General features: G+C 43.6%; 1 protein-coding gene across 1 annotated transcript in view; it reads left to right on the top strand.

The window, feature by feature from the left end:
• The window catches only part of LOC134676609 (PH-interacting protein), a 64,543-nt gene that overhangs the window by 6,912 nt on the left and 30,672 nt on the right, over positions 1-26,959 (top strand). Inside the window, exons 9-29 of the mRNA XM_063535004.1 lie at positions 154-343; positions 376-531; positions 1,263-1,298; positions 1,629-1,697; positions 2,160-2,312; positions 3,170-3,400; positions 4,387-4,551; positions 4,847-5,034; positions 5,361-5,496; positions 6,656-6,816; positions 7,760-7,786; positions 10,177-10,266; positions 11,583-11,784; positions 14,644-14,733; positions 15,383-15,609; positions 16,639-16,857; positions 17,458-17,599; positions 18,415-18,540; positions 19,696-19,829; positions 24,914-25,010; positions 25,522-25,651. Of these exons, the coding sequence (XP_063391074.1) occupies positions 154-343; positions 376-531; positions 1,263-1,298; positions 1,629-1,697; positions 2,160-2,312; positions 3,170-3,400; positions 4,387-4,551; positions 4,847-5,034; positions 5,361-5,496; positions 6,656-6,816; positions 7,760-7,786; positions 10,177-10,266; positions 11,583-11,784; positions 14,644-14,733; positions 15,383-15,609; positions 16,639-16,857; positions 17,458-17,599; positions 18,415-18,540; positions 19,696-19,829; positions 24,914-25,010; positions 25,522-25,651 (2,969 nt within the window). The remainder of the gene's footprint in view (positions 1-153; positions 344-375; positions 532-1,262; positions 1,299-1,628; positions 1,698-2,159; positions 2,313-3,169; positions 3,401-4,386; positions 4,552-4,846; positions 5,035-5,360; positions 5,497-6,655; positions 6,817-7,759; positions 7,787-10,176; positions 10,267-11,582; positions 11,785-14,643; positions 14,734-15,382; positions 15,610-16,638; positions 16,858-17,457; positions 17,600-18,414; positions 18,541-19,695; positions 19,830-24,913; positions 25,011-25,521; positions 25,652-26,959) is intronic.

Genomic DNA, 26,959 nt, shown 5'->3' with positions numbered 1-26,959 from the left:
TACTTTTAATTTTTCTTGCACCTATTACTACTTGTTCTCTGTTTGGCCCGAGGGTTAACTGGTAGAGAATGCCTTCTGGCATTAAGTTCGCCTTTTGTACAATTTTTTACTGTGCAATAAAGTTTAAATAAATAAATCTCAATTATTCCTCAGGGTGTACATGGTAGACGGCGAAGGTGGCGGGCCCCGCAGAGTCCTGGAGACGGCCGTCCACTCGGAGGCGGTGGACAGCCTGGCCTGGGCGCACCGCGGGCTGCGCTTCGTGTCGGGCTCCAAGGACGGCGCCGCCTGCGTGTGGGCGCTGCACGCCTCCGCCTGGCGCCACACTGTGTTACACTGCGCCAGTCTAGTGAGTCGACCATAGACTACCGTAGAGTCCTGGAGACGGCCGTACACTCGGAGGCGGTGGACAGCCTAGCCTGGGCGCACCGCGGGCTGCGCTTCGTGTCCGGCTCCAAGGACGGCGCCGCCTGCGTGTGGGCGCTGCACGCCTCCGCCTGGCGCCACACTGTGTTACACTGCGCCAGTCTAGTGAGTTCAACATAGACTAGGAATCCTCTAGACAAGGGGTCTCCAAATCCGGCCCCGCGACGCGTTCCAATCCGGCCCGTCGACACCCAAAGCGAGTGGTCACTGTCCGGCCCGCGGGAGCCAGGCTCTAGGGGTTCAGCATTCATTGAGAGTGGATCTGTTCCTAACAGCAGCAACCACACCGGCGCAAAAACCGACGGTGGCCCGCGCGAAAGTTTCTGAGGCGCAATATGGTACAGTAACGTAATTACGTTTAGAGACCCCTGCTCTAGACGGAGCTTAGAGCAATTATTTAATGAAACCGATGCTGCCAAAAATACAGGGGTACTCGAAAATGGTGTAAAACTACCGTAAATTTGTGGCAGAGGGGGTAGCGCTACTATGCTCAATCTGGAGGATGTCTTGTCTGTGGAGTTGACATACATGTAGATGTAGTGTAGGGACGCCCGGCCGGAAGCAGGCGGGCTGTCGATCACGTGTCGCGTTCATTCAGCTCGATTCCCTGAAGTTGAAGCTGCAGGTTACTGTCTGAGGACTATGTATTGAGAATCGATCTGTTTTTGCCCGATGCGGTGATTAATCCTGAGTTTATATCTTTTCTAAAAAGATATGTGGGCGGCACGTGAGCGGGGCGCGCCGCTTTTACATATAAAACGCTCACGCCGCGCTCACGACCCGCCCGGAAGACGCCTCTGTGTGACGGAACCTTAATAGTAAACTTTCCTCAACAGGATGATGCAGGCAAGGATGACGGCAAGAAATTAAAGGTTTGTTATATTATGATGTTTTTAAAATCAACAGCAAAAAACTAGCTGAAATTGTAAAAAGTCTTCTTAGTAAAAAGACGTTCAAGGCGCTGCGAAGGCCTCCCTACTTACTTTCTACTGACAGTTTGTTTGACAGACTATAAATGACATGATTTACATATCATAATGTGCTTTTCGAATTGACCTCCTAGTCGTAAGCCCGATCTTTAGTTATAACATCCTCCGGTAGATGGCTCTGCACGTAGTTTAAATGGAACTATCGATATATCATAAATCGTAATATTTAACCGGTAAACCCCGGTTATTAACCGGTAAATTGTTTGTTTACAGGTGACAATGGTATGCTGGGACTTAAGCGATGCTTACATCATCACAGCTGTCTCCGACTGCTCCATTCGAGTAAGTTGTGTTAAGGGGGTTCAGAAATGATACAAAACTTAACTGAAATTGTTTATTTTTTATTTATTTTGGGTTATCATCATTCAATCGACGTCATCATTCAGTGGACGTCAAGTTGAGTCAACCCTAATAATTGAAGGGATGTTTACAAAAACAACATAACTGACTGACACTGGTTGACACCTGAAACGGTTAACAATGTTCTTAAAAAAGTGTCAACCGCTCTAAGCAGTTAGGTTGTCTTTGTAAACATCCCTTCAATTGCTCGGAGCAATGCTGAGTCGAAAGCAGCCGAGTTTGCCCGAAGTCAGGAGTGTCTCCCCACTGGTTACAGCCTGGTGAGAGACAGACAGACGGGCAGCGGAGTCTTAGTAATTGGGTCCCGTTTTTATCCTTTGGGTACGGAACCCTAAAAAGTATTATTCATTACATCACTATGTTAATATACTGCTTGGTTAACAGGTGTGGTGTTCCCGTACGTGCGGCATGGTGCGAGTCCTAAGAGGCCACAAAGACGAGGCCTATGTGCTGGAGGCCCATCCGTTATTACCCGGTGTTCTGCTCTCCGCGGGCCATGACGGCCAGCTGTTCGTATGGGACGCTAGCACTGGCGAGGTAAGTTCGCATGTTCCTAACTATAGACCGACCGCTTAAATCAGTCCCGCCGAATGAGTCAGGCCGTACGCCTGCCGCCCGCACCTTCCCCGCCACCCTTAGGGCCAGTTGCACCAACCACATTTGATAGACTGATCAATGTGCCGGCTGACATTGATCAGTCTATCGAGACGCCCAGCACTTTACTATGATACTTTCCATACATAAAAATTTAGCGAACTCTTTAACGATACGAACAGTTTGGTGCAACCGACCCTTAGTCGTCTCACCCCGTCGCCCCCGTACCGCGCAGGCGAGGACTCATTTAAGCGGTTGGTCTATAGATCTTATGACGTGAGTGCTGGTGGTCTAGCGGTAAGGGCGTGCGACTTGCAATCCGGAGATCGCCGGTTCAAACCCCGGCTTGTACAGTCAGCAGCAGAAGTTGCTAAGCGGGCGAGGTGTTCAAAATTATCTTGACACGCTCTTATTCTCTTAACAATGAAGTCGCGTCAAGATAATTTTGAACACCTGGCCCGCTTAGCAACTTCTGCTGCTGACTGTACTAATGAGTTTTTCGCAACTAATGTCATACGAAATATCATATGATATTTACCAGTCGCTTTTCGGTGAAGGGAAACATCGTGAGGAAACCGGACTAATCCCAATAAGGTCTACTTTACCCTCTGGGTTACAAAAACTAGTGCCTACGCCAATTCTCGGGATTGGTTGCCAAACGGACCCCAGGCTCCCATGAGCCGTGGCAAAATGCCGGGACAACCCGAGGATGATGAAATCTTATGACACAAAAAAATAAACAGTTGAGGGTACTCGATACAACAGTATTATTCTGAGGCTAAGAAATATCTCATTCACAGATCTTAGCCTCTTTCCTGAACAAAATCGAAGGGCAAGGGGAAGGCGCGATCTTCGACGCGAAATGGGGCGGCGGCTGCGCCCTTGCCGCCGCAGACGCCCACGGACACCTCCTGCTGCTGTCAGTGGCCTCGGGACCGAAGCTGATGTCCAAGCTGCCTCCGGAGCTGTTCTTCCACACGGACTATCGGCCTCTGTTGAGAGACGCTACTGGAACAGCCCTTGATGAGCAGGTAATTTGACTAGATTGAGTCACAGCTAGGTTTAGAGGCTCGTAGACACCTACTACTGCTGTCGGTGGCTTCAGGGCTGAAGCTGATGTCCAAGCTGCCTCCGGAGCTGTTCTTCCACACGGACTATCGGCCTCTGTTGAGAGACGCTACTGGAACAGCCCTTGATGAGCAGGTAACTTGACTAGATTGAGTCACAGCAAGGTTTAGAGGCTTGTAGACACCTACTGCTGCTGTCGGTGGCTTCAGGGCTGAAACTGATGTCCAAGCTTCCTCCGGAGCTGTTCTTCCACACGGACTATCGGCCTCTGTTGAGAGACGCTACTGGAACAGCTCTTGATGAGCAGGTTACTTGACTAGATTGAGTCACAGCTAGGTTTAGAGGCTCGTAGACACCTACTACTGCTGTCGGTGGCTTCAGGGCTGAAGCTGATGTCCAAGCTTCCTCCGGAGCTGTTCTTCCACACGGACTATCGGCCTCTGTTGAGAGACGCTACTGGCACAGCCCTTGATGAGCAGGTAACTTGACTAGATTGAGTCACAGCTAGGTTTAGAGGCTCGTAGACACCTACTGCTGCTGTCGGTGGCTTCAAGTCTGAAGCTGATGTCCAAGCTTCCTCCGGAGCTGTTCTTCCATATCGACTATAGGCAGGCATGGCTCACTCCGCGATTTCGTCGCTTTGCTACAGGTAGCTAAAAGTACATTCGTTCCACACCAATTTTGGTGGTTAGCCATAAGCCGCGCGTGGCGCTGTCGCCACCTAGCGGCCATATCTGTCCTGATCGTAACAGACGCGTTTTGTTAGAGAGTGAGTCTACTGTACCTAGTACTATTATTTATTCTGTGCTATAGGCCTCTGTGGAGAGACGCTACTGGAACAGCCCTTGATGAGAAGGTAACTTTACTCTGTCTACCATTAAAATATTTTTGTTTTTGGACTTACGGACAATAATTTTACGATATCAATATTCGTAATTTTTGTTGACAGACCGAGATCCCCCCGCACCTGATGCCGCCGCCCTTCCTGGTGGACGTGGAGGGCGCGCCGCACCCGCCGGAGTACCAGCGCCTCGTGCCGGGCCGCGAGAACCTGGCGCTCGACCAGCTCATCCCCCTCGCCGACGCCAGGAGCCGCATCGACGTCATGATTGAGGTCGGTCACAATCAGCCCCCAACCCCATTCTCCCTCCCTTTACAAATACAAATACTTAAATACATAGACAACATCCATGACTCAGGAACAAATATCAGACAAATAAATGCCCTAAATTATTAGTTTGAACTGTTAGTCAAAATGAAACTAGATGTAGATGTGTAAATAATCTATAATTTACTGGGTAACCAAAGCTGCGAACCCCTCGACGAACTCCCTGACGAACCGTTCGGATAAAGCGTTAGGATTGAAGTTTCCACTATTTGTGTCATGAAGTCATGTTCATTCTCATCAGGCTTTAGCGGCCGAGCGGACTCCCGGCCTCGTCAACGGCCTCGGCTTCGGGGGTGGCGGCGTGTGGCGGAACGAGGGCGTCCGGCACACGGCGGGCTCCTGGCAGCGGGACGTGCCCGTGCCGCCCTCCTCGCGCCCGCTCGTGGCGCCCCCGCCCGCCGCCGTCACCGCGCGGCAGCACCAGCAGGGGTGAGCACACCACGCATAATAATACCATACGATATTTAGTAGTAGTAGTAGCAGTAATCACTTTATTGTACACAACACAGGTTTACAAAAATAAATTACAGTAATGGAAGTACAAAGGCGAACTTATCCCTATAAGGGATCTCTTCTAGCTAACCAGCAGATAGCTAGCAGATATTTATGTTTGAAACTATTAATTTGTGTGGGTGTTTTTTTTTTATTGTCAGGTAAATTACATTTCATGTGTCGTCTCCATTCACCGCGGCCATTCCTATTCACCCCGGTTGGCGGGAGGGATGTTTATTTTGAACAAAACATAACAACTTCAGATCGGAGATGAACGCATTCGAGCTGGCGTGGTACCGGCGCGAGATGCGGCGGCGCCCCATCATGATCAGCACGGCGCCCGAGCCGCAGCGCCGCCGCGCGCGACCCCGCCCGCGCCCTAAGCCGCAGGCGCAGCCTGTAAGTATACGGTATTTCACTACTAGTCAAAACAGTTTCTTTTTTCGAACTGTCTAAACGACTTTGCTACTCTATCACTCAATTCTCTTTGGTATTATGAACAGCTTCTATACTTTTTTCATCTCTCCTGTTCGGAAAGTTCACCTTTCATAGGCTGATAACCGGGTGGAAAATTTCATTTCCCACCCTAGGGTGGAAAGTAATTTTCTTTTTAATTTTTACTTCGAGCAACAGCATATCAAATACAAATACAAATACACATAATTTATTGAGAAAAATATAGTACAGTGGTTGTTCTTAAAGACTAAGAATTTATATCATTCAGTTAAAAGCTCTCATATTACCATAGACAATCCGATCTTAAATTAGGATGTATCTGAAACGGCCTTAATGTATACGCACCTTAAAAAAAGTGAAACTGAATGAATGAATGTAATGTAATGATAATATTACCAATAATCAAGCCACATTTCTTGTGTTTGACTTTCCTCATAGTCGAAATGAAAAGTAGAGTGTTTAACTCGGGTAAAAGTAACCATCTCACCCTCGAACTATTGGCGCTCTCTCTTCGTTCGAGCGCCAAAATATCTCAAGTGAAATGGATCACTTTCCACCCTTGGTTAACAATCTACTATTACCTGTCTAGTACCCACAACACAAGCCTTATTGAGCTTACCGTGGGACTAAATCGATCTGTGTAAAAATTGTCCTTTAATATTTATTTATTTTTCACCACACCAGCTCGGAAAGGCTTACTTTGCACTTCGAATACGAATAGCAAAGTTGCATTTTATCCACATGTGAGGCAAAGTAATCAAATGCAAATTTTGAGTTGTTTTCTTATGTTTGCTGGTAGATTTGACTTTTAAATGATGATTTTGGATGATAAATATTTAATAACATTCATTTGGATTTGATATTGTTTGATTTTGTTTGATATTTTACATTTAATATTTGCTTCGGGTTGGTGTGGTGAAAAATTTTGTGTTTCACTCGGGGGCAAATTTTGTTTAACCCTCGTGCTTTGAAACCCTCGCAACGCTCAAGATTCCATTTTTTGGAATCTTTCGCTTGCTCGGGTATCAATATTAGCACGAGCGGTTAAACAACATCTTTGCCCCCGAGTGAAACAAATAACTATTTATTTATTTTATCTTAGGTCCGGCGTGTGGTAGAAGAGCCGTCAGCGCTAGAAGTGGTCAGTTCCGATAATGACACCTCCGACGAGTCCGTGCGGCTGTCCCGCTCGCACTCGCGCTCATCTCACTCGCGATCTCACTCTCGCTCGAGCCGCTCCTCCTTGGATCTCACTGACTCTAGGTATGATACTATAGTTTGTTTTTTTTAGCATTAAAAATAAGGTAAACAATCTTGATGTGTCTTTTAATGGAAAAAAAAAAACATTTTAAAAATAAGTTACGCCAAATATGTAACAATTATGAATGTAATACGATCATTTATATTCTTCTGCTTTCATAAATAATAGTTATTAAATTTAAAAAGCGTTTTTCAATTAAAAGACAAGTCAAGATCGCTTCTTTCAAGTTCTTTCTAATGCTAAAGAAAACGAACTATAGTTGGTCCAAATGAAAACCTATTTTCATAGAGTTATCGCAAGATAAGTCTGCAACGATTTTGACAGCACACGCAATGCAGGTATTAATTTATACGTCAAACTTCTATGAAATTATGACCATATATTTTTTTTTTTTTAAATTATGAATGGGCTTACTCATGGCCACAGACTAGCCGAGGCGTAGACGTGGCCTACGATGGAGCGAGCTCGCCCAGAAGGTGCCTGATCACTCTTGATTTGAAGGTTGCCGGGTTATAAGAACACGGAAATATAGACGCCGGCAAGGAATTCCATTCCTTGGCAGTGCGCATAAGGAAAGTAGAAGCAAAGCGCTTCGTGCGAATTGGTGGAATATCTACCAAGTAAGGATGGAAACCGGCCGTGCGTCTAAAAGTCCGATGGTAGAATGGGGACGGTGGAATGAGCTCGTGTAGCTCTTGGGCACACTCCCCGAAGTGCAACCTGTAGAATACAGACAGGCACTGATTGCACTGATTGATTGAAATTGCACTGATTGATTGATTTGCACTGTGTATGCTATCAAAATCGTTTCAGACTTTTCTTGGTCTAACTCTAAGTGGTTTAAGTTCTTATTTCTTTGTTTTAACCTATGTACGAGTATCAAAAAACCTATAATATAAAATTCATTCATTAATTTATTCATTATAAAATTGTTTATGTTTTCAGTTCACATTCAGGAAGCAAAAGTGGCAAGTAAGTACTCATAAATTTTTAACAATAAACTTCAGTTTTATCTTAGAAACAATGTTAACAGGTTTGAACTATGTTTATTTGTGACAGTTCAGCTAAATTTTCTCAAACAAGATGTAATTTTTGCACAAAATCTACATTAAATATTGACACTAAATCCTGTTAAATCTTTAAGAAAAAGCTATTACAATTAGACAGAATTAATCGAACTTTTAAAAGAAATACATATCAAATATCATTCCTTACTCCAACTGTAGCTAAGTTTTTTTAGTGTTGGCATAGAATAAATAATAGTACATACTAGGTACAGAAGACTCACTCTCTAACAAAACGCGTCTGTTACGATCAGGACAGATATGGCCGCTAGGTGGCGACAGCGCCACGCGCGGCTTATGGCTAGCCACCAAAATTGGTGTGGGACAGATGTGCATTTAGCTACCTGTAGCAAAGCGACGAAATCGCGGAGTGAGCCACGCCTGGTGTTGGGTAGGACTAGAGTCCTTTGAGTCCTCTGCTTCAAGACTCGACTTAGTTTTTCAGGTTCTTATAATTAAGTTTAAATTCGAGTTTTTTTCAACTTCATAGAGACCCCGAGTCTCTTGTAGAGAGGTGAGTCCTTTTCAGACGTCTCGATTCTTTTTCACAAACAGTTTCGAAATGCATTGAATCCTACTATAACGCCTAATTTATATATGTACTGTTATTTAAAAAAAACACCTATTAAATCGAGTCTTTATTCGGAGGCTCGAGTCCTTTTGAGTTGCTCTTAAACGGAGAGACTCAACCAAGGACTCGGCTCGGGACTTAAGACTCAGTTTTTTAACCCTTATCTTGGCATCGTAACACCCGTGATACATGAAACTTAAAAAAATCTAGCAGGTTCACTTTATTACCTAACACAATAATTCTGCCATCAATATGTTGAGCTACCCTCTTTACTTATAGAAAAAAATAATTGACACGAGTGTAATTGTAAATTAATTAGTAATAATCAACATGGCGCCGCGGAAAAAATAGATTTCGGTTCGTACTGGAAGTTTTGCATTTATTTCTTATGTTACTATATATTTTTCCATAATCTACATTTTGATATCTTTACTGTCTCTTAGTGCATACATATTTACAATGCCTTCGAATTTAAAAACATTTAATACACAGAACCTTACATGAAACTGTTATGTATTATATTTGATACACTGCCGAAAACTCAGAAATGTACATATCGAAAGGATTGTATTACATTTAATACATTGCCAAGTTATTGTCAAAATATTTTTACATGATTTTTTTACTTTGTTATTTTTGTGGGGTTACAAAACATGCTTTAATTATTGTATATTAGGTGTCGTATTATTTAGTTATTAAACTTTGATTTTTTTATGTTAGTTAACTATATATTTGTACGCTGTAGCATTATTGCTACGCCGTAGCCCGTAGCACGGAAAAAAATGTGTTTGGTAAAACATGGCCCCAAAGTAAAACAAATGTATTTTTTTTTACTTTTAATTATTTGTTTACTTTTCATATTTTACCCAACTTTTTGCTGACAACTTTTTTGAAACTTTACGGGATCTAATTTTCCGCCTATGTGATCAGGTATTCGTAGATATAATTTATTTTTACAGGTTTAATAGTCATCTGATGCTTTAGATTGCGTTTAATTAGCAGTAAATGCAAATTTCTGTTGCATTACATGTTTTTTTAAATTAAAATCTTCATTTTTCTTCTAAAAAGTATGTTACTATTTTGTCGAGTTATTGGCATTGTATCAAATATGATACATATGATTTTCCGAAACAGGAAAATCCTGGATTTTTTTTCTTATTTTTTAATAGTCTAGTATGCTCCATAGGTGACAAAAAACTAAAAAAATGTTTATATTTAAGATATTTTGAGCCTTGCCAAGATAAGGGTTAAGAGCAGTCTCATAATAACGAAAAGTTCTTACCAATACTAGTTTTTAGGGTTCCGTACCCAAAGGGTAAAACGGGACCCTAATACTAAGACTCCGCTGACCGTCCGTCCGTCCGTCCGTCTATCACCAGGCTGTATCTCACGAACCGTGATAGCTAGACAGTTGAAATTTTCACAGATGATGTATTTCTGTTGCCGCTATAACAACAAATACTAAAAACAGAATAAAATAAAGATTTAAATGGGGCTCCCATACAACAAACGTGATTTTTGACCAAAATTAAGCAACGTCGGGAGTGGTCAGTACTTGGATGGGTGACCGTTTTTTATTTGCTTTTTTTTTTTGCATTATGGTACGGAATCCTTCGTGCGCAAATACTAAAAAGTAAGGAACCCTCGGTGGGCGAGTCCGACTCGCACTTGTCCGGCTTTTTTTCCATATGTATGTACGAGTTATGATGTTTATGTATTGTCTCCAGTTCGTCATCGTCGGCATATTCAGACTGGGAGGCGGGCGCTGCTCTGGCGCCGCCCACCCGCGCTCGGCGACGCCCCGTGGCTGCTAGACGGTATGTACTGTTTGACCACGTGCTACCTAAATTTAGGCCTAACGACTAACGACCAACCTTTACAGTAGGGTATTATATACTGTATTTAAAATAAATTATTTTACACCATGCATGAAATAAAGCACCAGATAATTATTAGAATAACACAGATAGGAGTTATTTTTAAACACAAGTTCTATTTAATAAATCGGATAGAAATATAAAGAGTAGGTGAGTTGACCGTGTAATGTTTCATATGAATTCCATATTAGCAAATCGTTTTGACAGTTCTAAAAAAGTAACTGATTTGACTAGTAGGAAAATACCCTATTTAGTTTGACAGACACCGCCTTAATTCGGAATACTTAAAATTTAATCATTAGACGGCGCTACACCTCACTACAAAGTCCCCCACCGCGTCTGTCTGTTAATATGTATGTTCGCGATAAACTCAAAAACTACTGAACGGATTCATGCGGTTTTCAACTATCAATAAAAGTGATTGTTGAGGAAGGTTTATACTGCAAAACGTAATTCAAGACCAAAAAAAGTACGACAATGTTGCCATTGCAATAATTTGTTTGTAAAATAGTAAATTCCGTTTGATAAATAACCACTCTAAGATAATTTATTCCTTCGTAATTTTACTCCTACTATTTAATAAAGTACTTTTATTTATTTATTTGTACATAGATACAAGACGCGCTAGTAAAAAAGTGGCAACATTTCTTACTTTTTTTGGTCTTGAATTACGTTTTGCAGTATAGGTGTGTAATTTCAAATTTGTTAAGGTTTTGTGTAACCCGTGCGAAGCCGGGGCGGATCGCTAGTTCGTACTAAGTGAGACATCGCCTACTACTTTTTATCGATTAAGGCCTGGTACAAAACATCAAGAGAACATTAATAACTCTTAAAACATTTTTGTGCACCTTGTGGGTTTATCGAATTCTGTATATTTTAATTATTTCAAAGGCATAGTCACAGTCAAATGATTTATTTGTAAATAGAGTGTTGGTACGAAGAGTATGCGAGAACGCTATGTTTTGCCGACAGACATACATTTCGACGAGCTACATGACTTCTCTCTTCACTTTACATCAGCGGTCGGCAACAGTCGGCCCCCGAGCCTCCCTGGCTATTTTGTATGTAATATTGACAAACGACAATGTCTGATAAAGTCACAAATATTACCAAAGTGCGGCCCGCGTCAACTTCGTTAACTACTATGTGGCCTTTGACTGCTAAAAGGTTGCCGACCGCTGCTTTACATAATCACCAGCAATTCGATGCGTTCAATGCGATATTATCAAAACCTAATCATCTTCCATCATATCCAGCTACAGTCCCAGCGTGGCAGCTCCGAAGCGTCCGGCAGCCGCCAACGGCGCCGCGTCCGGGTCCGGGTCCGGGTCGGGCGCGGCGCCGGCGCCGGCCGACCTGCCCGAGCTGTACCGGCCCGGCGAGTGGCTCACGGCCGTGTCGCCGCGCAAGGCGCCCTACCACCCGCAGATGGGCGACGCCGTCGTCTACTTCAGGGTGGTGAGTGTGCTCAATGTTAATATAGTCTGGCAAGCCCAATTTGTCAAATGGAAAGGCAACTCTTCTTCCTCGCGTTATCCCGGCATTTTGCCACGGCTCATGGGAGCTTGGGGTCCACTTGACAACTAATCCCAAGAATTGACGTAGGCACTAGTTTTTACGAAAGCGACTGCCATCTGACATTCCAACCCAGAGGGGAAACTAGGCCTTATTGGGATTAGTCCGAATTCCTCACGATGTCAAAGGAAAAGGCAACTTTGAAAAATGAGGGTGCGATGGGAAACCCCTAACTTTAGAATTTCGCGCTTTATTTACTTTTTTTTTTTTTTTACTCAATAAAAAATACACAGTAATCCATTACACATATTTTTTCGCCAAACTGCATGACAGTTTGTTGGCGAACGGTAGCACTCAACAATCTTCCTTAATCTACTGTGTAAGGTATAAGTAGGTACTATCGGCAGTACACTTACCCGAGCAGTCGTTAGGCTTTATCTCCTTGCAACAAAGTTCAAAACTGGTCAGATAACTGTGACGCCGATGGAATATTTGTTAACAGGTAACATTCTTAAATACAATCTTATATCTAGTACTATGCTATATTATATAATTATATGTTTATTCTAAAGAAATTTAACCAATAGGAACTGGTATCAGGTACCTATGTTGCACTTTATAGCATTATAGGTAAAGTAAGCATTATAGGTTCATACAGACTTATTTAATCCGAATCTTGTTATCCAGAACATTACGTCGATAATTAAATGAAGTAACTTAAAACAAAAAACAAGTTAACACCACGTTAATCTGTTTTTGTGTAATTGTCTAATAAAAACACTTTTAGTTTATTTCTAAAGGACAATATGCTACTACAGTCGTCTTCAGATGGGATTACATTATAGATTCTCGGTATTAGGTACTCCCTCGTCCGTTTACCGTAATAGTTATTGGCCCGCGGTTCAACATATTTTTTTCGTGTTAGCGATAAGGTTCTTAGAGAACGAGGGTACACTTTGGTTGTTTTGAACTTTGAACAGCTATATTGGTTGACCGCTAGGAGAAATTTAAACTTTTCCTGCACCGGAAGTATATTACATTTTTTAAAAAGTGTATCATATTGTTTATTACATTTCTTTCTGATTTTGTTATGTACTAAGGTCTTAATTATTCTAAGTTGGATATTGAGTATTCTACTTATCTGTGTTTTAAATGTACCTCCGTAGACCATGAGCCCATAGCTAAGAACTGAATCGGCTAATGCATGATACAAAGTATACAAGGTCTTCTTATCAGTGAAGTGTTTTATGTTATTGAACTTACATAATATGGACCTCAATTTATTACAAACTGCGTCTACATGAGGTTGCCAGTTAAATTGGCTATCTATATGAAGACCAAGGTACTTAAAGGTGTTCACAGACTCAAGGTTATTACAATTACACAAGGCCATGTCATTATGTAGGCAGTCGTATGAATGACCGACAATATGCATAAATTCAACTTGCGTTTTCATATAAGGGGACTTGACTAACATACACTTAGTTTTGGATGAATTTAACAGAATGCCGTTGTCTTGGGACCATTTTAATATGTTATTATAGTCTGACTGTATCCTGGATTGCAGTCGCGCGACGTCCCGGTCGGCGTACACCAGGCACGTGTCGTCCGCGTACATGTAGGTGGAGCAGTGCTCCACGACGTTGCTGATGCTGTTCACGTGCATGATGTACCCGACCGGACCGTACACTGACCCAGTCGGCACTCCGTACCTAACGGGTGCCTCCTCCCCAATACAACCGTTGACCTTTGTACGTAGTGTTCGGTTTGTTAAATAACTACGGAACCATTGACTCGTTGGACCACGGATCCCACATTCCGACATGGCTCTTAACAGTAATTCGTGGTCCAAAGTGTCAAAGGCTTTTTTGAAGTCTATAAACAATATACCTACCAGCATTTTTTTATTTAATTTATCGTTTATGTCATCTGCAAATTGCGCCAAAGCCGTTGCGGTACTTCGCCTTTTTCTAAAGCCGTGTTGTACGTTGGATAAGATATTATTATTTTCTAAAAACATACTAATTTTACCCACAATCACTGAGCCATTGGTTTCTAAACTAAATAGTACAGGTAAAGCTGTTTTAATATTTCGACACCATAAGGACCTGGCCACGACATTGCGCGACTGGCTTCGGGTAAGCCGAAAACCGTAGGTGGGGACGAAGGGTCCGATCGCTGTGTATCGCTCCAACCTGTGGTCGTCGCTTTAGCCGAAGCCAGTCGCGATATGTGCCACCGTGCAACGAATGTAACTTTGAACTACTCGTTTTTAAGAGCCAACAGGAGTGGTCATTTCTCCATACAAACGTACTCCTCGTTTTCCTCCGTGGTTTTTGAAGATAGAGCAATGATTTTTTCAACACAGATTAATATTGTCAATATCTGTGTCGGACCGTTTTGCTTTTTTTGATATTTTTGTTTTTTAAGGCGCTAGAGCCCTTCAAAAATGGCCAAAATGGCCTAATTGACTATGCCGCAATGAGAGGCGTGGTAACCAAAACTGATATCAATTAGCCAAAAAAGCAAAACGGTCCGACACAGATAATTTCATAATCATTTAGATTTCCAAATTTGGTTACGATTGGTTAAGTTTTGGAGGAGGAAACAGAGGAGTACGAAATCTAAATTTTTGAGATTTTTACGCAGGATTTTTCGCCTTGTCCTTATCGCACTACTTTTAGGTGCCGCTTCCGTTAGCGAGACGGGTATATTTACCTAAAATATTTAAAACTCGGCTCCTGTTTCGTCTTAAGATATACTTGCTATATTTCTGTTTTTAATCTAATATCAATATTCCAGGGTCACCAAAAATACTTAGAAGCTGTGTCGGAAAAAGATTTGTATCCTGTTTTGCCGCGGGACAGACCGTGGGAGAATGCTCATGTCTACGTAAGTTTTAATATAGTGGTTTGTTTCTATCAGTGTACTACCTTTTTGCCGAATTATGTTTCGTCAAATTTCATTTAGCAACCAACTTTTCGTCGAAATTTTATCTCGCAAACCAATTCTTGGCATAATTTTACTTCGTGATTTTTTTATTTCGCTACATTTTTATATTGCAAAATTTTATTACGTCAAATTTTATGTGGTAAATAATTGTGTAGCAAATGATTTGCTAAGGCAAGTAGGTAACATATTGACAAATTTTATGTGGTGAATAATGATTAAAAACAAAACTGCTTCCAGAAATAGGTGGGTTAGGGTTATATTTTTATGATCGGTGCGTAGCGTACTTATGTTACGACGTAGCACTAATGGCGTAACTCGTAATCAATATAATTAATTTGATCCAACAAAGTACAATAATAATCAAGACAACATTCTCGCTCGAAGTCAAGTACAAAAGTGTGGTTCGCCGGTCTTCTCCCTTCCACTGCAACTTGGTGGCGTGAGAACCCCGTCGGCCCCACCTGGTCGCTCGGATGTGACGTCAATCGACGTCACCAAGTGCTGTCATCTCTCGGCGACAACAGTAATAGGGTCCCCTTTGGCTACGGAGCCCTAAAACACACATCATCAGATCACATTTCTCTTCCAGGACTGCGAAGCGGCCAAAGTAGTAGGCATCAAGTACGCCATCAAGCCGCCGCGTGTGGCGTGCGTCCGGCTGGCGTGTTCCCTGCCGCGCCCGGCCGGCGGCTCCACGGCGCCCGGCGGCGGCAGCATCGTCGTCGTATACCACGACATGCCTGACGTCATCGACTTCCTGGTGCTGCGACAGCAGTACAGCGCGGGGTGCGCGCGCGGCTGGACGCAGGGCGATCGGTGCGTAGCGTACTTATGTTACGACGTAGCACTAATGGCGTAACTCGTAGCACATCGGCCGGCGCGGCATCGTCTACAATGCCCAAGTTAACTTTCAGCCTGACGTCATCGACTTCCTTGTGCTACGACAGCAGTACAGCGCGGGCTGCGCGCGCGGCTGGACGCAGGGCGATCGGTGCGTAGCGTATTTATGTTACGGCGTAGCACTAATGTATCCTACGGCGTAAACTCGTAGCACATCGGCCGGCGCGACATCGTCTACAATGCCCAAGGTCACTTTCAGCCTGACGTCATCGACTTGCTAGTGCTGCGCCAGCAGTACAGCGCGAGCTGCGCGCGCGGCTGGACGCAGGGCGATCGGTGCGTAGCGTATTTATGTTACGGCGTAGCACTAATGTATCCTACGGCGTAAATTCGTAGCAGATCAGCCGGCGCGGCGTCTACAATGCCCAAGGTCACTTTCAGCCTGACGTCATCGACTTCCTAGTGCTGAGACAGCAGTACAGCGCGGGGTGCGCGCGCGGCTGGACGCAGGGCGATGTTTCGGCGTAGCACTAACTAGTCAAGTTCGATGACATCTGATGAGTATAAACGAAGGAACAAAATTTTTGTAAGGAAATTCAGGCCACCAGGAAACGCCAGAAGTAAGCGAAAGAGGTATGTCAGGATCGTAGCAAGTGGAAATCCATGGTCTCTGCTTACCCCTCCGGGAAATAGACGTGATTATATGTATGTATGTATGTATTTGGGAGGAACGCGCGGAGATGAGACCGAAGGCGCGGGAAGGCATGGACCAACTCAGGCAGAAACGAAATCGCAGAGCTGCTGGACCACCCCAGGAGTCAAGACACGTCTGTGATCGATGCGGCAAGAAGTGCCGATCGGCCATTGGTCTATACAGTCATCGCAGTCGATGTAGGCTGTAGACTACCTCCTCAAAATACTTTCTTCAGCCGCTGCAACTACTATCATCTGCAAAGATGCTGTGCCCAATGATGATGTATGTATTACGTATTTTCTTGTCCCCAGGTTCCGCTGCATGATCGACGACTCGTGGTGGACGGGCGTGGTGCTGGAGAACACGTCCGGCGCGTCCGGCGACGCCGGTCCGGTGCCGGACGAGCCGGACGCGGCGGCGCGCTGGGCGCGGACCGCCGCCGCCAACTTCCTCTCGCTCAAAGTGCGCTGGGACAACGGCGAGGTGGAGAGACTGTCGCCGTGGGACCTGGAACCCATGGACCCTGAGAGGTACATTGTTACACAATTTCATAGAGAAATAGCGTCAAGCGGCGGAAGTATCAGTACTGCTACCCGACACTAGATGTCACGTGTGTCGCGACTAAAAGTGTATTGCTTAAATATTACAAACAGAAGGAATATTGTTGAGCATTAGACTTTTCGTTCGTCGCGACATGTATTGTCGAGTAGCAGTACTGATAATTCCGCTACTTGACGCTAGATGTCGACTACGATAATAGTCGTTTTGGTAACTAAACTGATGTATGGAGTGAGCACTCTATGCTCATTTTTTTCTCGACTAGGATAGCGGTGCCGTTATATAGCGGCCGTCTCCAAACTAAATAATACGGCTAAATATGGATGTCGTAATATTTGTATTTTGTATGGAGACGGCCGCTATATGACGGCACCGCTATCCTAGGAAACCAGAGCATAACAGATCTCTATTTCAAATAACCCTTTAGTCCGTAGCGGCAACATATTTGCCATCATACTTAAAACAAAAACCACTAGAGAGATGCTCCACATTAAGAATTACGGTTCGAAATCGAATGACTAGAAAGGAATCTCAAATGGTTAAAGGGTTAAATAACCAACTATCCCTTGCAGATTACCATCAGCGCCCGGCGGCGCCGTCCCAGTGTTGCCTCACGAGCTAGAAGCGGTCTTATATAAAGCCGAGGCGAGCGAGTGGCCCCCGCGAGGCGACCGCGCCGCCGCGTGCCGCGCTATAGCCCACCATCTCAACCTGGTAACTATATAACACTAAACTCTTGCGTTTTGTCACAGAATAAATAATAGTACTAGGTACAGAAGATTCACTCTAACAAAACGCGTCTGTTACGATCAGGACAGATATGGCCGCTAGGTGGCGACAGCGCCACGCGCGGCTTGTGGCTTTTCCCAAAATTGGTGTGGAACGGATGTACTTTTAGCTACCTGTAGCAAAGCGACGAAATCGCGGAGTGAGCCACGCCTGGTTGTGTGCATTCTGTTGTAGTAGTAGTAGTAATCACTTTATTGTACACAACACAGGTTTACATAATATTTACAGAAATAAAGGTACAAAGGCGAACTTATCCCTGTAAGGGATCTCTTCCAGCTAACCTTCGAGTAGATGAGGGGAGAATGCAAATTAGATAGACAAACTTACGGAATGCACAGTAATGTTTTAAAAGTAACTAACCAAAATGTCCAAAAGCAAATAAAATACATAAATAATATTAATAAATAAAATACATACTACATACATAAATACTAAACATATATTACATACAATATATATATATATATATATATACAAGTGTCAAAAAAAAAATAGAAATCAGTACTTAACCAAATCACGCTTGGTTGGAAAGCATAAATTTCTTCAAATTAGCCTTGAATGACGCTACAGACTGGGACTGCTTGAGCGACAGGGGCAACTCGTACCACAACTTCACAGCGCGTACCGTGAACGAATTCGCATACGATCGTGTCTTATTCGGGGGAATAGCAAGCGTAAGATTAGCACTTGAACGTAAGCGTACGTTGTTGTCATGGGCGTTACAATGTATCTTTTTACAGGTGATGTCCCTATCCGCGGCGGAGCCCTTCGTAGCGCCGGTGGATCTGCAGTTGTACCCCACGTACGCGCTGGTCGTGCCCTACCCCATCGATCTCAGCACCATTCGGTCTAGGTTCGACCACCTGGTGAGTTTCGCTTTGCTGCCCTATCATCTTATAAAGATAGATTATACACGCTCCAAAATTGAAGCATTCTCCTTGTGATAAATTGTACAAGTTGCCTTTAGGCAAGCGAAAATTGTGCACGTGCTAACGATCTCCCGTATACCGAAAGAGAAAGTGACAAGCTAACATATTAACAACGAGTATGAGAAAGATGAATTAATCAAAAATAACTGATTTCTTCATAGGTATCGAAATATATATGGAAGTATTTTTTCTGTTTATGTATGAGTATCACCTATCTATAGTTATATAATATCATTGTCACTGCCCATTCAACTGAGTCTAACCTTCCATAGTAACTATGGAACATATTTCCCATAATACATATCGTACAAGTACAATATACAATTGAAAGACATTTCAAAATGAGTTACTGCTCTTATGCTTAGCGCGGCAGAGTTGTAGAATGTATAAGTACTCTGATTTTTAATTAGATTTAATTCGACGACGGGGCCACCTACCCCATCGTCTCTCTAATTCTAATAAATAAATAAATATTATAGGAAACTTTTACACAGATCAATCTATATCTCAATAATGGTTGTGTTGTGGGTACTAGACGACGATATATCTAATATATAATTATGTGTAAATACTTATATACATAGAAAATATTCATAACTGAGGACCAAATATTTGTGATAAACACACAAATAAATGCCCTTACCAGGATTCGAACCCGGGACCTCCTGCTTCGTAGGCAGGGTCACTACCGACTAGGCTAGGAGGTCGTCAAATAAAAAACCGGGCAAGTGCGAGTCGGACTCGCGCACGAAGGGTTCCGTACCATAATGCAAAAAAAAAAACGGTCACCCATCCAAGTACTGACCACTCCCGACGTTGCTTAACTTTGGTCAAAAATCACGTTTGTTGTATGGGAGCCCCATTTAACTCTTTATTTTATTCTGTTTTTAGTATTTTTTGTTATAGCGGCAACAGAAATACATCATCTGTGAAAATTTCAACTGTCTAACTATCACGGTTCGTGAGATACAGCCTGGTGACAGACGGACGGACGGACGGACAGCGAAGTCTTAGTAATAGGGTCCCGTTTTACCCTTTGGGTACGGAACCCTAAAAATAAACATATCATTCACTTAGGCACTTTGTTGACAGTTCTACCGGAGAGCGGCGGCCGCGCAGTTCGACGTGCGCTACCTAGCGAGCAACGCGGAGCGCTTCAACGAGCCACACTCGCCCATCGTCCGCCAGGCGCGGCTTATCACAGACTTACTGCTCTATATTATCAGGTAAACTGTGCTAAAACTTACTGCTCTATATTATCAGGTAAACTGTGCTAAAACTTACTGCTCTATATTATCAGGTAAACTGTGCTAAAACTTACTGCTCTATATTATCAGGTAAACTGTGCTAAAACTTACTGCTCTATATTATCAGGTAAACTGTACTAATTAGGGCAGCCATTCTCAAAGAGGGTTCCGCAAAGGCTCTGTTGGGGCTCCGCGAAAATACTTGTAATAATAAGGAAAAAAAAACAGGTCTTGTATAGGTATATCCCATCAAAAACATAAATGTAAAAAAGGAGAGCCAAGTTCAATACAAAAATTATGCTTGGCTGTGGGGTTCGCCGCAAAAAGAATGGAGATTTAAATGAGTGCCAAGTTCTATGCAAAATCCAAATATGTATTTATAGGAACAAAATAACATTATAAACAAGTATTAAACTCTATTTCTTTGCTTTATTGGATACCTATAACAATTGCTGTTATTTAAAAAAAATGCGAGATCTTAAAGCAGGTTAGATTTGACTTGGCCAGTTTTCATTACATCAATCATTTTATATAGTTATTCAACATATATATTTTGTAATTCTGATAAAAACTGGCCAAGCCAAATCTAACCTACTTTAAGATCTCACATTTTTTTTAAATAACAGCAATTGTTATAGGTATCCAATAAAGCAAAGAAATAGAGTTTAATACTTGTTTATAATGTTATTTTGTTCCTATAAATACATATTTGGATTTTGCATAGAACTTGGCACTCATTTAAATCTCCATTCTTTTTGCGGCGAACCCCACAGCCAAGCATAATTTTTGTATTGAACTTGGCTCTCCTTTTTTACATTTATGTTTTTGATGGGATATCAATACTTTTTGTAAAGAAAACTAGGCAGGTATTGAGATTTAATGTTTTTTCTTGTGTTTCCGCTGCATGTTTTTTACTTCTGTTCTTTGTATTAATTATGTGGTGCCGCGCGCCGCCAACGACACACCGTTGGCCGGTTGTTTAGCGCGTATTACAGGTTTTTTGTATGGGGACCCCCCCTATTTTTTAACTTTTTTATTTTTTTATTTTTAGATTTTTTCCTACGCTTACACACAATTACCGAGCTGGATTCCAAATTTCATCCTTCTAGGTCATCTGGAAGTAGGTTAGGTTTAGGTACTATATGTCAGTCACAATAAAAAAGAAATTTGTATGGGGACCCCCCCTATTTATTAACTTTTTTTTGTTTTTAGATTTTTTCCTACGCTTACACACAATAACCGAGCTGGATTCCAAATTTCATCCTTCTAGGTCATCTGGAAGTAGGTTAGGTTTAGGTACTTATATGTCAGTCACAATAAAAAATGGTTTTTTTTGTATGGGGACCCCCCCTATTTTATAACTTTTTTGAATTTTTAGATTTTTTCCTACGCTTTCACACAATAACTGAGCTGGATTCCAAATTTCATCCTTCTAGGTCATCTGGAAGTAGGTTAGGTTTAGGTACTATAGGTATGTCAGTCAGTCTTAAAATTTACGACTTTTTGACCTTCATATCTTTATAACCGTTTGAGCTAGCTTCATGAAATTTGGGCTTCTAGATGTCCTTATGGATATAATTAAACACACGTAGTTTTATGTGTTTACGTTAAAGATGTTTTGAGTTATAGAAGGGTCAAAAGTGGCACCAAGTGGTTCGTGTAATATTACACTTGGCGCTGGCTAGCCAGTTCCTTTGCTTGAACTTGGCTTGACACGCTGCCGCGTGTCTAGATAGGATCTGGTCGAAAGTAACGAACGAAAATATTTAATTTGGGGCTCCGTCAAATATTTCGCTTTCCAAAAGGGTTCCGTCACCAAATAAGTTTCAGAACCGCTGTAATAGGGTATTTGATACATGTTGAATTTTATAACTAAATCTAGTTAAATAGATAGAAAATGAGCAATTTATCACAATACATTGGAAATTTAAATAATATATGGGAATAATAAAAAAATACAAGGCCTTAAAGCACAGAATAAATAATTGTACTAGGTACAGAAGACTCTCTCTAACAAAACGCGTCTGTCACGATCAGCACAGATATGGCCGCTAGGTGGCGACAGCGCCACGCGCGGCTTATGGCAAACCCCAAAATTGGGGTCGAACGGATGTACTTTTAGCTACCTGTAGCAAAGCGACGAAATCGCGGAGTGAGTCACGCCTGCTTAAAGTTAAAAAAAAACTTCCAAATAGGAAAAAAATATGATACCATTCGATTCCTAACATTTTATTCAAAAAAATATTGTATAGCAACCATATACATGAACGCAATATTTCACTGACAAAATGGCAATTTCCTTGTTTTCCATACATTGAAACGGCTTCTAACGTTACATGGTGACGTCACGATGTATTGCCATTTTCTATGAACCGTTTCGTCAGTAAAGTGCGAGTGCCAGACTTTGACCATCATTTGTGACTTTTGTATTTCTTTAAGACAATGGGTCCCATACAGACATTCGGTCCTCAAAACAAACTTGATCGACTGATACCATTTTGTTCAAAATACTATCTACATATAACTTGTACAAGTATCTATGCAGATTTGTCTCCCCTCCCCTCACCCCGCCCGCGCGGCCCTCTAATTAGTTGACACCTATGACAGACGAAATAAGACATGCACACGCCTGTGTGCACCGCGAACCTGGTGAATTTTGCATTCCTGGAAGATTTGTGTTTCCTGGCGCTCCTGGCCGGGTCCTCTGTGCGGATCCCAACTCCCGGAGAAAGGTTAGTGCTGTCTTGACAAACTGACAAATGTTTATTCCAAAATTGTGTACCTACTTGTCCCGTTCTCAAACACCATTCATAAAAAATTGTCAAAGGTAATAAAATAGGGATGTTTCCTCTACTTAAAATAAATTATTTCACACCGTGCACGGAATAAAGCACCAGATAATAATTAGAAAAACATAGACAGCAGTTATTTTTAAGCACTATTTCTATTTAATAAATCGGATTGAAATATAAAGAGCAGGTGAGTTGACTGTGACGTCACTACAATCGTTTTCATATAAATTCCATATTAGCAAATTGTTTTGACAGTTCTAAAAAGAAGCTGATTTGACTAGTAGGAATGTAACCTATAGGGTACTATTTGAACATAAAATGTCCGGTAACTATTTCGGTTGTAACTCATATGCGCCTGCGTGCTGAGACATGTTTTACGAACAAATGTTATGAAATAGTACATCATTGTCTAGATGGGAATAAGTAATTGCTGGCTGAGGATTAATTTTAAACGGACGCCTGTTTCAACTTATTTGCGCGTGAGACATTTTTTAGGGTTTCGTACCCAAAGGGTAAAACGGGACCCTATTACTAAGACTCTGCTGTCCGTCCGTCCGTCTGTCACCAGGCTGTATCTCACGAACTGTGATAGCTAGACAGTTGAAATTTTCACAGATGATGTATTTCTGTTGCCGCTATAACAACAAATACTAAAAATAGAATAATATAAAAATTTAAGTGGGGCTCCCATACAAAAAACGTGATTTTTGACCGAAGTTAAGCAACGTCGGGCGGGGTCAGGACTGGGATGGGTGACCGTTTTTTTTTTTGCTTTTTTTTTGTTTTTTTTTTTTGCATTATGGTACGGAACCCTTCGTGCGCGAGTCCGACTCGCACTTGCCCGGTTTTTATGCAACACTATTGTCGCGTAAATTAAGCTTTAATATAAGCTCAACTCTTTTTGACTCACCATAAACTGTTACTTGATATAATTTATACCGAGTGTGGCCTGTAACACGAGCAAATAATTAAAACATAGATAGTACTCCTCAAACGGCGACACTTTTGTTCAACAACTTTTTAAAATTATTAAGTATTTAGAATCCCTATTTTTCATACAAGATAAATATTATCTTCAATGGACGCCATCGCCACGCCATATCATTGTGATCGACGTTGCTTGTCACGCCTTAAACATAAGAAAATTCGCAATACATTGCGTCTTAGAATAAACTTTAAAGTGTATTAAAAATCAAACCTTAAGTTATTTTTAAAAGTCGCTGAACAAATTTTGGTCAGTATGAGGAGTACAGCCTACAGTTAAATTTTTTGCTCATATTACAGGCCACACCCGGTATAAGCTCAATTTATAATTTTTGACTTACCATAAACTGTTACTTGATATAATTTATATAACCCTACCTAATATGTATGAGGCAAGACTAAAGCGGGTTTTCCACCGCGAGCGGAGCGGACTCATTAAGGACTTAGTTTAACTCGCAAGACTAAACTACGTACTTGTGTTTCCACCAACAAATAGTCGAGCGGAAATGACAAAATGAGCAAAAAGAGTTGAAATGAGCTCGCTCAGCTCGTGAGAGCGGAGCGGTGTCATTACGGAGTCCGGTCAACTCGCAATGGTAAATTACATAGGCGCGTTTCCACAGGGAAAGAGGTGAGCGGAGAGAGCCAACTAGTTAAAATGAGCCCGCTGCGTCAAGGTCCGGCCGACTAGTTTGAAAAGGACTCGTTGCTGTCTCCGCCCCTCCCTACCCCGCCGCCGCCGGCACCGAGCGCGCTTTCATAATTGCTGTGATAGCTGAATGACTGATGAGTCGTGTTTTTTGGCAAATCGTTGAATAGCCTATATTCCCCCTTCAGTGTTCTTTCTCGAATGTGCTGGAATAACCAAAATCTTCGTTTGGCGCTTGTTTCTCTGTTTTATATACAACAATATGTATTTTTTCTTCTTGTATAAAAACTCGTAATCGCTATCACTTGATTCCGTATCGCTCGACATCATGTTCAAACACGACTGTGTGGTCGACCAGTTCAAAACTTCAACTGAAGTTCTCGCTCTCTGTGGAAATCGACTATTCATTTTCTATTTCTCATTTTCCGTTCAGCCCGCTCCGCTCATTCCTCTTTTTCATTTCTCTTTTGCGGTGGGAATCAAACAACTAAACTCTTTGTTGGTGGAAACGCAAACCTATTTTTTAACAACGAAGTCCGCTCCGCTTAGCCATCTCTCGCTCATTACTCGTTCGCGGTGGAAAACCCGCTTAATATTGACCATTCCAATTATGTATTTTAATAATTTAATGTCAATAGCCACTGGCGCGAAGTAGATGTGGTGGCGAAGTACCACGAGCTGGCCGCCGCCTATCGCTCCGAGGATGACGAACCTGCGCCCAGTCAGCCCACAAAGGTAACACGGAATGATCTTCAAAATATTCTGTTCGAATAATTGATTAATCTCAGGGCCACTTGCACTATCCCACTAACCTGGGGTTAAGCGGTCAAACCGTTAACCCAGTGTGAAATTGTACTGGTAACCATACTAACTCTATGTTTAACCGGTTAACCCGGGTCAGTGGAATGGTGCAAGTGGCGCTCAGAGTCTTATGACCAGGGATCGGATGCCGGTATTTTTTGTATGGGAACGAAATCTGTATTTTTTCGTTCTTTGTTAATTATTTCATTTCTAATTGAGCGCTCGAATAATACATGTCGTTACTTTAAACACAACTGAATCCTACATTTATGGAGTATGAAGTAATTCGAAGTTTTTGCAACACTCTGGTTCCAATCCCTGCGTGACTTTCTAAGTTTCAACTTTCAAGTTTAGCGAAATATTGAAAGTTCAGTTGATGGCTTTTTTTCTTTAAAACCATTATTTTGATACCTAAACATGTTAACGTATTTTTCTACGTGAACAGTCTCGTCGCGCGCGTGGTCGTGCCGGCTCCACGTCGTGGCGCGCGGCGTGCGCGCGCGTGCTGCAGGAGCTGACGGCCTCCTCCGACGCCGGGCCCTTCCGCGAGCCCGTGTCGCTGGAGCAAGTGCCAGGTGAGCCATGTACTAGCTGCCCTGTAAGCTGTAGACCTCAGGAGCCGCGTGCTGCAGGAGCTGACGGGCTCCTCCGACGCCGGGCCCTTCCGCGAGCCCGTGTCGCTGGAGCAAGTGCCAGGTGAGTCATGTACTAGCTGCCCTGTGAGCTGTAGACATCAGGAGCCGCGTGCTGCAGGAGCTGACGGGCTCCTCCGACGCCGGGCCCTTCCGCGAGCCCGTGTCGCTGGAGCAAGTGCCAGGTGAGCCATGTACTAGCTGCCCTGTAAGCTGTAGACCTCAGGAGCCGCGTGCTGCAGGAGCTGACGGGCTCCTCCGACGCCGGGCCCTTCCGCGAGCCCGTGTCGCTGGAGCAAGTGCCAGGTGAGTCATGTACTAGCTGCCCTGTGAGCTGTAGACATCAGGAGCCGCGTGCTGCAGGAGCTGACGGGCTCCACCGACGCCGGGCCCTTCCGCGAGCCCGTGTCGCTGGAGCAAGTGCCAGGTGAGTCATGTACTAGCTGCCCTGTGAGCTGTAGACATCAGGAGCCGCGTGCTGCAGGAGCTGACGGGCTCCTCCGACGCCGGGCCCTTCCGCGAGCCCGTGTCGCTGGAGCAAGTGCCAGGTGAGCCATGTACTAGCTGCCCTGTGAGCTGTAGACATCAGGAGCCGCGTGCTGCAGGAGCTGACGGGCTCCTCCGACGCCGGGCCCTTCCGCGAGCCCGTGTCGCTGGAGCAAGTGCCAGGTGAGCCATGTACTAGCTGCCCTGTGAGCTGTAGACATCAGGAGCCGCGTGCTGCAGGAGCTGACGGGCTCCACCGACGCCGGGCCCTTCCGCGAGCCCGTGTCGCTGGAGCAAGTGCCAGGTGAGCCATGTACTAGCTGCCCTGTGAGCTGTAGACATCAGGAGCCGCGTGCTGCAGGAGCTGACGGGCTCCTCCGACGCCGGGCCCTTCCGCGAGCCCGTGTCGCTGGAGCAAGTGCCAGGTGAGCCATGTACTAGCTGCCCTGTGAGCTGTAGACATCAGGAGCCGCGTGCTGCAGGAGCTGACGGGCTCCTCCGACGCCGGGCCCTTCCGCGAGCCCGTGTCGCTGGAGCAAGTGCCAGGTGAGCCATGTACTAGCTGCCCTGTGAGCTGTAGACATCAGGAGCCGCGTGCTGCAGGAGCTGACGGGCTCCACCGACGCCGGGCCCTTCCGCGAGCCCGTGTCGCTGGAGCAAGTGCCAGGTGAGCCATGTACTAGCTGCCCTGTGAGCTGTAGACATCAGGAGCCGCGTGCTGCAGGAGCTGACGGGCTCCTCCGACGCCGGGCCCTTCCGACGCCC

The sequence above is a fragment of the Cydia fagiglandana genome, chromosome 24 (genome assembly GCF_963556715.1).
Source record: "Cydia fagiglandana chromosome 24, ilCydFagi1.1, whole genome shotgun sequence".
NCBI classification, from domain to species: domain Eukaryota; kingdom Metazoa; phylum Arthropoda; class Insecta; order Lepidoptera; family Tortricidae; genus Cydia; species Cydia fagiglandana.
Note: the sequence above shows the minus strand (reverse complement) of the source record. Positions and strands in the feature narration are given on the sequence as shown.